Here is an 11,077-nt window from a genome sequence, read left to right on the forward strand (position 1 = left end):
ATGCATTTCTCTTTGAATTATGAAGCCCACACTGAATTAGACAAAGGCCCCTCTCCTGTCCACCAATCATCCCAAAACCTTATATTTCTACCATTTTCTAGAACCCATTGGCTTCCCTGAGAAATAATGAAAGAGGATCTGAAGAAATTATTCCAAATATGAGAGACAGAAGTCAGGAGGGAATAATTTTCCAACATTCTTTGGAAATCAGGAATTTGGTATTAGTCCTTGAAAATATCGATCAATTCATTGTTCTCCTTTAAACATCTCCATAGCTACTTAGCCATTAAACCTCTATTAAAGTCTCCTAGATGTCTGATATCCAGGCCTCCTCTATTTCTAGGCAAACAAACCTGATCCCAGGTGAACAAATGAAGCCTACTCTTGGATTTAGAACCTGACCAAAGCAATTTCTTTTGTATACTTTCATTCTATCAGCAAATTTGGCCACAATTTTAAATAGACTCATAGCATACACGGGAAGGTTTTGAAGAAAAGCCTTAATTAATTGAAGTTTACCCGCTTGGCTTAACAAAGCTCCTTTCCAACCAGCCAGCTTCATTTGAAATCTATCAATCAGACTAGACCAGAAGGAGTCCGAGGTAGGTCCCACACACAAGGGCAGACCCAAATATGAATAAGGGAGAACACCCATTTTGCAGCCCAAAATATTGGCAATCTTCATTTTTCTATTCTCAGAAGTATTCATGAAGAAAATGGAGCTTTTAGACAGACAGACTTTTTTCCCCGATCCTTTCTCATAAGTATCTAGGATAGCTTTAATAGTATTTGCTTCTTTAATCAACCTTTCCCCCATCAGTAGTGTATCATCAACAAATTGATGGTGGGAGAAAATAGTAGCTTGGGAAGAAGGTTGTAAACCCCTCAAATTGCTCTTCCTAACATCTCTCTGGATAGTTTTTTCGAAAGCTTCACTCATCAGAATAAAGAGAAACGGGGAGAAAGGATCCCCTTGTCTAATACCCCATGACGCCAAAAACAAATAGACATCGAACCATTGACCAAAACCTAAAATTTGGGAGTGGTAACACACTGATTGACAAGCTAGATGAAATGGTTACCAAAACCAAAGGATTGAAGCACTTTAAACAAAAAAATCCAATTGACCTGATCATAAGATTTGAGAAGATCCAACTTCAACAAGAAGCCCGATTTCTTAAAGAATGGATATTCTCATGGACAACAATAATAGAATCCAAAATCTGTCTACCAGGTACGAAACCATTCTGATGCTTCGAAATCAAAGAATGCAGAAAATTTTTAAGCCTAAACACAATGATCTTGGTAAAGATTTTATAGATTGAGTTACATAAACTAATGGGTCTAAAGTCCTGAAAGGAATAGGCATCAGGTTTCTTAGGGATCAGGACAAAAAAAGGTAGCATTCAGTTCCTTAAGAAGAGATCAGGAACCAAAGAACTCTCTAGCAGCATCCACAACATTCGAACCAATAATCTGCCAAAAAGTTTGAAAAAAGAACATAGGGAAACCGTTAGGGCCAAGAACTTTATTACCTTCACAGGAAAAGTCTGTAGCTCTAACCTCATCATGAGATGGGATTATGGTTAGCTCCTTATTCATGTCTTGGGAAAAGAGTACATCTAAACTTCGACAGGATCTCATCTTGAGCATTAACATCCTGACAGCCATCATCCGAAAGAAGAGTGGAAAAATATATAATGGCTTCCTAGTTTAACTCCTCATGCTTATCAATCCAGCCATGATCCACTAAAATTTTATTGATTGTGTTTGAGGCCCTATGTTTGAGGATAGTCATATGTGAAAACTTCATGTTTTTGTGACCAGATTTGAGCCATAAATCTTTGGACCTTTGATTCCAGAATTCCTCCTCCTTAGAGATGATATCATGAATCTTGGTAAGTAACTCAACTTCTTTATCCATAACCATAGGATCATACCCCACATCTTGAATCTGAGACTGTACATCATCCAAATCTTTCTTAAGGTTTTCTTTTATCTAAAAAATATTGCTGAAGGAAACTTTATTCCAGAGTTGGATATTGGAAATAATATTGGCTAGTTTATTAGCCACTCTAAACATTATAGTTCCCTGAATTTCAACATTCCACCATTTAGAAATATTGTCATAAATATCCAGAGCTAAAAGCCACATCTTCTCAAACCTTAAGGGGAAGGCCTTCCTCCCAGTCAAAGGGGATATACTCAGAAAAATCAGGAAATGATTAGACCCAATTCTGGACAACACATTTAATCTACAAGAAGCATTATGAATCCACTCAGGAGAAATAATACCTCTATCCAGTCTGACTTGGATGAGGCCCCCCCCACTTCTCCTGTTGGAACAAGTGAATTTAGCTCCAAGGAGATTAAGGTCTAACAAACACAGAGAGTTAATCATATCCACCAAGTCCTCCCTACTTTCTTCCAAAACAAGCATCCCATCAGCCTTTTCCATACTAGATAATGGGGTATTAAAATCCCCCAATAGAATCCATTTCCCATTTGGGAAAGCCATTCTAGCATTAATAATAGAGGACCTGAGCATTTTTATAGCGTTTTTCCCATTTGGACCATAGATATTAGAAATGATCCAAGATGATCCATCAAATAGACTAGTAAATCTAGTGGCAATGTGATTAGGAGAAGTAAAGACAACCTTACCCAAAAGCCATCTAGGATTGCACAAAGTGGCAGTACCACCCTAAGCCCCATTAGCATTAGCACAACTAGTTCCACACTCTCTAAAAATAACCAATTTGATCTTTTCCACTCTACAACCAGGCATTTTGGTTTCTTGAACAAGAATATATCCGGCTTGTGATCTCTAACTAGGTTGGATAGAAGATCATGTTTGTGGGAATGATTCAATCCCCTAATATTCCATGAAATGACTTTCATTTGACTGGATGGGGGGAACCAATCCCCATGTCTTGTAGTGTTATTTGGACTCCATAAACAATGGAATACCGACTATTGTTGTCTCTACTAATCGCATTGGGAGGCCTCCCCACTACCCTCAAATCAGATCCACAATCTGCCTTTTGTTTGTTTCTAGTCTTAACACCACTAGAAACCAGTGTTAATAAATGACCATTTGGGGAGTTCCTTTTTTTGTGCTTAGTTTTTACCTCAATAAACAGATTTGGATTATCATCATCCTGGGTCACATCGTCAGTAATGTTTGAATCCAATAAATTCCCAACATCAACAACAAGGTGGATGCAAGGATCCTTAACCCTATGAACCTCCGTCATAGACTTATCCCCATTAGAAATCTCCTCAGGCTTCAAACTTCCCCCTGCATCCCCCCCCCTCATTCAAGGGATCTAGGTTTGAAGGATTTGGATCCGGACCAACCTGAACACATGGGATATTATTCATTCCATCCATACATGGAGTGGGATCTAAGGACGGAGGCTCCACCAAATCCACCCCCTTTGTCTCATTTTTCTTCTTCTAACTCCTCTTAGGCATAGGCTTAGAAGGGCATTCCGTGGCCCAATGACCAACTTTTCTACAATGGAAACAAGTAAAGGGAATAGATTCATACTCGACTTTCTAAACCCATTTACCCAGCTTAGAGAAGGGGCCAATCTCCTTTGGCAAATTACCAGATTGTTTAACATTCACATAGATTCTAGCTTACACTAGACGCGTCTTCGTAGAGGTCACTGGGTCAACTGAAAGGAGCTCACCAAAGCATCCAACAATCCCAGCAAAGATTTCTTTGCCCTAGAACTCCATAGGCAAATTTGGTAGCCGCACCCAAATAGGGGCCTCATTACATTCCCATTCCTTTGGGTTAAAGCCTAGTTCCCATTTCTTGAGAGCCAACGATGATTTGCCTAACATCCAGGGACCACCCGCTAAGAAAGATCGAAGGTCCTCCTCACAGGCAAAGGAGAAGGAGAAAAAACCATTAGACATGGCAACCACATCAATTTGACCCTTTCCCTTCCATTTACGAGACACCGAATCCCTAACAGCTTCAATATTAGGTCGAGGGCCAATAAACTTACCAACTAGGACAGGGGCCAGATTAGCCATATTCTTTTCCACGATACAATCTGGAATAAAAATTGAACAAGAACCAAACTTCAAGTCCACTTTATGGGGAACAGGCGCAATAGCCTTGCATTTGAGGTTTGACCCAAATAAAGTAGACCATTTTCTGTTGCAGTCTAGAGATCCCGGATTCCTAAGATTCTCCACAAACTTTCGGGGACCCTCCCCACCACAAGGTAAAATAGTAAAGTCAGTTTTTTCTTTTGTTGGTACCGGCAAGGTGTCCCCATCCCAAAACCCATTGAGACTGCCATCAGAAGCTTTAGGTTTTGTTTCTCCCATGGATTACATCACGTGGGAGCCTCCGGAACCTTCATCACCCAATCTTCCCGCTCCCGCTCCTACTCCATTCGAATTCAAACCAGTCGCTCCAGTTGTTCCCGCCATTCCCACCTCTCTAGCTGCTTACATTAATAAAATATAATAACTTTATTTTTTATATTTCAAGTTTTTGTTCTTTTCTTGAGTTGCTTCCTATTTTAAATTTCTATTACTGTTCTCCAACAATTAGTGATAGATGTATTTACAAGTGATCATACCTACTAGCAATAATTAATTAATTGCAAATTACGTCCCACATTTCATTTGAATTACTTACAATTGTTGGCACATAATAAAAGTTCTAACTAATATTTTTACTACACCAATAATAGGAGCTAAATTTTTAAAAAAATTATGGATTTGCTCCTCCTTATCTCAGTCGGTGGTTTCCAAGAACACTCTCCCTCTTCACCAGGGTTTAATTCTAAGACTTTATAAGTTTAATTTGGCTTCAACCTTACCTAGTGGGGCCCGTATGACCTCCTCTGGTCCTTTGTCTTCCAGTAGCTTCTTTATAGTGGTTATGCAAGAGGTCCAGGCCTATCTTGCTTTAATCAATCATAACTAAACCAATAATAGGAACTATATGTTTATATCAATAATTATTACCATTTTACATAAATTCATTATAATATTTTAGCTTAGTAATAACTAAAAAATCTTTAATTCACTCATTCTAATCCACATTTATATTTATGTTTGTAAAAATAAATGTTATTTTTAGATTATTGGCATTTTACAAGTCGTATAGAATATTGCTCATATTTTGTCTCCCTTTTTACTCACCACCATTCATTCTTTCTAATTATGTAGAGTGTAAACTTCCATAAGACATTATCTTGTTGTAAAACATCAAAACAAGAAAATTGACATGTATTATTCAAATAATATGTATAACCTATCTAAATGTATTACACTTCAAAAAATTAATTCATCTTGGAAACAACTATGTTGTATCTTCAACATTAATTATACATGTTTAAATAGGTATTATTGTTTCAACTTCATTTGCAATGTCTACTTCATAAGGTAAAGTTTTATAGTTTACATTCATGGCGTAATAGTTTTCATATGTATTTCAATTTTTATAGGAATAATTTACTATCCCGCAAAAATGAATTATTTGATTGAAAATGCAATCAAGATGATCAGTGATGGAAACCTAAAGTTGCAACCACATTTGCAAGTATTAAGTATGGCAAGTTTGGGGATGACCTTCGATCAACAAATCGATTTTAAAATAGACCTCTCTATTGGATTTCACAAGCAAAAGGATACACTTAGAAAAAAAATACAATGATTCCATAAAGTCAATACAAATCCATAAGGGATCTACACTTCTACCCGTCAAATATAGTTGCCATATTATTCGCAATTCAAGGTGAGCCACAATGTTTGATTGATTTTCTAACAACTGTCGATCAATTTCATGTAAATTAGCAAATTCTTGGACCCACTATGTAAAACTTGTTGCAATTTTAGCCCTCCAAACTAGTTTATATACACAAGGACGTGAGATTTTAAGCTCACAAAGATTTTAAAAATTATAAAGAAAGTGACAAATGATACAAGGTTAACACTTGACTTGAAGTAGTTAGATATTTTTTCACATTTTTTTAGAAAATCCTAATCTAGAGTTGGGTTAACGAATAATAGATGTGTAGGAAGATATAAAACTGAATTAATGGAGTTCTCTTATAAATATCTCAAATACTTCATCAATAAATGTAAACACAGATATCCAAACATAGACATGTTTTTTAAAACATAAAACACCACAATCAAAATATGTGATTTCAACATATAAAATCACAAAATTTGACATCAACCTAGATAAAATGGAGCGAAAAGGATCTTTTTTATATCATGTGTCATGTGAGATGTGTCTATCTTAAAACCATGCATGATCCGAGTCCATCCTTTATTACTTTCCACACCTTGACATAAACAACATTTCTGTTGGTTTATTTATAGCTTGTTCTTACCCAAGTTACAAATGCCCCTTTGAAAAATATTCACTTTTACATTCAAGAAAATTAGGAAATCCCTGTCAAACTTTTTGATACCAGTTTTATACCTAAACAAGATCTTAACACACAAATTTATGATCTTTCCTTTTAAATATTAAAATGTTAGAAAATGCGCAGTTTGCATTGATACAAAGAAATAGCGGTCATGGGTTTTGCTAATTTGAAAGTTAGGAACCCCTGGCCAGACAATCTGAGTGTGGCGATGGAAATTCACGAGATAAATGATGTGAAGGCGGCTGAAAAAATATATTGCAATCTGTGTGGGGGAGCTTGACACCTTCTGATTATAGTCTTTGAATAAATACTGTAGTATTAATCTAGTGTCTGAACGTTAGGTTTGAAAACAACAACGCGGGAAGAACAAGGGAAGTCAAAGCCTTATATGCCCAATTCTCGTTAACAAGAAGAAGTTCAGGTTGGAAGATTGAAATTCTACTTTGTCTGCTATTGTGGTGCGTGATTGTCTGCTATTGTAGTGCGTGATTTTCTATTTATAAGGTGCTCGTCTTAAACCTTGTATTCATCCTCGAACGCTTTGTCTGGCCGATCATTGTTTGACATCCCAGAAATCAGACACAATTATTTGATTGATTCCTTAATTTCTATCAGTCAATCAATGGCCGTATTTCCATTGCCCCAGCTTGAAGATAATGCTGTATTATTACCCAGTTCCCAAACTAACTCAACGCAGCCTCAGCTATGTGACGTATGGAGAGATAAGAAGGCTTACGCCAATACTAATCTGTTAAATCAAGTTTTTGGTGAGAAACCAAAAGACCAAGGTGTTTGGTTGGGTTTTATTGCAGTTTGCACGGATCCAAATGAGATAAGAAGGCTTGGACGACGAGACATAGTGATTGCATGGAGAGGAACTCAGACTGCTGAAGAATGGATAGAAGACCTGAGAGATATTCTTGTACCTACAAGATTATCCTATAGATGCAAGAGGACAGGCAAAAACCAAGAGCATCATTTCGCGGATGGAGTACTAATTGAGAGAGGATTCCTGAGCTGCTATACTTCAACTGTCCGTCACCGTCAAGGCGCTGCAGGAGCCACTGTGAACATCAGCACCAGAGATTTGGTAGTCTCAGAGATAGAACGATTGATTCAAGTTTATGAAAAAGAGATGGACAATTTAAGCATAACATTTACGGGACACAGCTTAGGAGCTGCTCTTGCAACCTTGAGCGCTTATGATATCAAACAAATGCTTTGCACCAAGCATAATTTTCATCAAATTCCCGTCACCGTCTTCGCTTTTGCCTCTCCCCGGGTGGGAAATCTTGCGTTTGCTAAACGGGTGGAGGAGATTGGAGTGAAAGTGCTGAGGTTTGTGAACAAGCGTGACCTGGTTCCCAAAGTGCCCGGAGTTTGTATGAACGAGAACGTGGGATGCCTCAGCAAATTGCTGCATTGGCTTCCGTGGACATACTTTCATGTTGGCGTCGAGCTTCCTTTACACAACAATTCTCCATTCATTCAGCACACCCATAATCTTGCCTACTTTCATAATTTAGAGCTTTACTTGCATTTACTGGACGGGTACGTTGGAAGTAAGCAGCCGTTTTCTTGGAGTGGAAGAGATCATGCTCTGGTTAATAAGAGCTGTGATTTATTGCGCGAGAAATATGAAATTCCTCCAAAATGGTGGCAGGAACAGAACAAGGGCCTCGTTAAAGGTCCAGATGGCAAATGGACGCAGCCATCAGAAGAGGAATAATTCATGTCTCACTCAACTCCAGATGACATCAACGTCCAACGTTCTGCGCCGCAATGTCACCACAACTGTGTTGGTTATTGAATTATTCTTTTTATCTGGATGTATATATTTAACATGTTGTCACATTCATTATTGAAATTTTTTAACTTCAAAGCTTAACCTTTAGCGTGAAATGAAATCAACTATGCAGGAGTTCATAGCTGTGGATGATACAAATTAGCTTTTGATTGTCATAGAAAACAATCACGTGTCATAAGTAATCTGATAGATAATAAAAGTACGCGTAAATCAGTATTGATTTTAATTATGAACATTGCTATTAAACAAGAGATAATACGCCTCAGCTCTGTTGTAGTCCAAAATACCTTCATACAAAATTTGTAAAAATAGTCAACAAGGGTAAGTTCTCAAATCTTTTTCTAATCCTCAGAATTAGTGACAATATGAATGTTCTAGTGCTATCTAAATCTACCGAGAACTTTAGTTGAGGATTGCATGTATGCATGCCATACTATCTATAATTATGAGATTACCAAATATTTGGTTTCTAGATATATAGCTCTACACTAGCACATTTTATTGTCGCTCAATTGCACCCATACTTTAAGATTATACAAGTATACATCCAACACGTTATAATTCTAAAACAATGATTGTCTAGGGATGTGACAATTATTGTGGAGGCTACTATGGTAATGCCGCAACTTCCCCATGATGGGGAGGTATTGCATTTAATTTATGAGAGCTTGAAGAAGACATAAGGGACTACAAAGAATCAAGTTAGCTTTCTTGATAAGGAAATAAATTGTGATGGTGAAAATATTGAGCTTCCTTCTTTACCAATCAATCTTATCAACTATCAACAAAATATAAAGGATGCATTTTTTATTCTTGATTTCATTTTTTGATTAAATAGTGAATGACAAGTGTATGATTTTAAGTTAGGATCTTTACATGAGCTGAATACCAAATCCTTGAAATCAATTATGTATAATCCAAGGAAACTATAATACAATATCAAATAGCCAATTTTATTGGACAATAATTTCTTAAGTACTCTTTCTTTCTTATATATTTAATCATTTATTAAAATGCCACTTTTTGCCTAGTATTTTTGCAATCAGCCTACATACGAAATTTCATGGACTTGCTAAAGATGACCATAGATTCGGTTTGGACACATGCAATCTCCAAAATCTACTAATACTTTTTAGGTTTTTGGACTCGTTCCTTAGACAACAACATACAATGATAATATTGCACAATTATGAGTAACCCTTTCGGCTTACCAAATTTCTCATAGATAGATTGTTATCCATAGAATTTTTTCAATACTTAGCAATATTACTCAATATGTATGGAGTTTTTAAAAAGGAAACGTTCTTTATTTTAGATCCACTTCTATTTGGATGGGAGTACAATAAAAAAAATGGGAAGCAAATCTTGAACCTCCTAAGATTCAAGTTAACGTAATTCAACCTAGAGATCATAAAGGACTTTTGGAAATAGGACCCTAAAAGTTTCAATTCTAGTAGGATAAAAAATTTAAGAACGAATCAGATTTTTATACATAAAAGTTAGCCTAAAATAGAAATAAGCTAGTGTTTGAGTAGCAAATTGTAGGATGTATATAAATAAAACAATGATCTATTCACTATCCTCCTCCCCTTTAAATATTACATACTATAATGTCTATTTTTTGTGCAAAATGAGTATCAAGCTCCACTTGAAGGAAGAACCATAAAAGTAAAGGTTGGACTAAGAAATAAATCAGTTACCTTATTGGAAGTACAATTAAAAAATACACAAGATGTATATGAGTATTTTAAAATGTCGCTATTTATAAAACTTATGGGATAGTATCAAACTATCAGAATGCCTCATGGAATTTAGATTTCACCTTTGAAGGACTCATAGAGCGATTCGAACAAATTTGTGAGACACGAGAGCTACTATCCAACAACAACTCAAACTGCGCAAAATTTAGACGAGAACAACGCTCATGAGTAGCGGATTGCACCTAGTATTCAAAAACATTCCTGAAACTAAGCACAATCATACATGAACTGAACATAACGTCCAAAGTGGGTCCAAAGTGAGTGTGAAATTGTATTTGTAAGCAATCGACTACACTACACTATCAAGTGATCCATGCCCATCAATCAGTTGGAATTAACTTCCTAGAAGTTGCATTCAAGATTTATGAGTAATATTTCACTTAGCTTTCCTGACCTAATAGATCAAGCAAAAACACCTTGTTTAGATGTACACAATGTCTAGGCCTATGACGTTCAATTAACAAAACCAACATTAAATGAGTTCCATGCAAATTATGTTTCAAAACTATATATAAAATATGCAATATTCTAATAGCATTAAATCCTCTATTAACTATGAGTATTTGTAGCTACAATTGCTAGATTACATAGATAAATTATTATTGCATATATATTAATTTTTTATAAAAATATCCAAATACACTATAATATACACACTAAAAAACACTAATAGAGTAGAAATATTCCTTGCAGCCATATGATGGCATCTCATACCCTATTATATTCCAGACACAAAGACTTACATATGAAGAGAAATAAAACTACATAAAAAGATTCAATAACTATGTATACCTAGCTTGTGGTAAACCTGTCCACAATCTTCACATTAGCCAAATAGAATTCCTTAACAGCCATATTCTATGATTACATCCTATGGCACTAAAAAATGGAGCCTCGTAGCACCCAAAAACTAATTTAAAAAGAACCCCAAGAAAAGAGTCATTCAGATGGCAATATAAAAGCATGTAAATGCACTAATCTTCCATTGAGATTGAAGGAGAATTGCTTCCCTTTGCCTGACTATAACCTCTCCTACACCTAAACCAAGAGTTCATCCTCAATTTCCTCCTTATGAGATAGGATATCAGTAGAAAATA

At 36.1% G+C, this 11,077-nt stretch overlaps 1 protein-coding gene across 1 annotated transcript; it reads left to right on the forward strand.

Moving 5' to 3' along the window:
* Positions 1-7,035: 7,035 nt before the first annotated feature.
* On the forward strand, positions 7,036-8,142 carry LOC131873375 (phospholipase A1-Igamma3, chloroplastic-like). The gene has a single exon (XM_059216320.1). It carries the CDS (start codon positions 7,036-7,038, stop codon positions 8,140-8,142), a length of 1,107 nt encoding a protein of 368 aa, XP_059072303.1.
* Positions 8,143-11,077: the final 2,935 nt, after the last annotated feature.

Source organism: Cryptomeria japonica, unplaced genomic scaffold (assembly GCF_030272615.1).
Source record: "Cryptomeria japonica unplaced genomic scaffold, Sugi_1.0 HiC_scaffold_1619, whole genome shotgun sequence".
NCBI classification, from domain to species: Eukaryota; Viridiplantae; Streptophyta; class Pinopsida; order Cupressales; family Cupressaceae; genus Cryptomeria; species Cryptomeria japonica.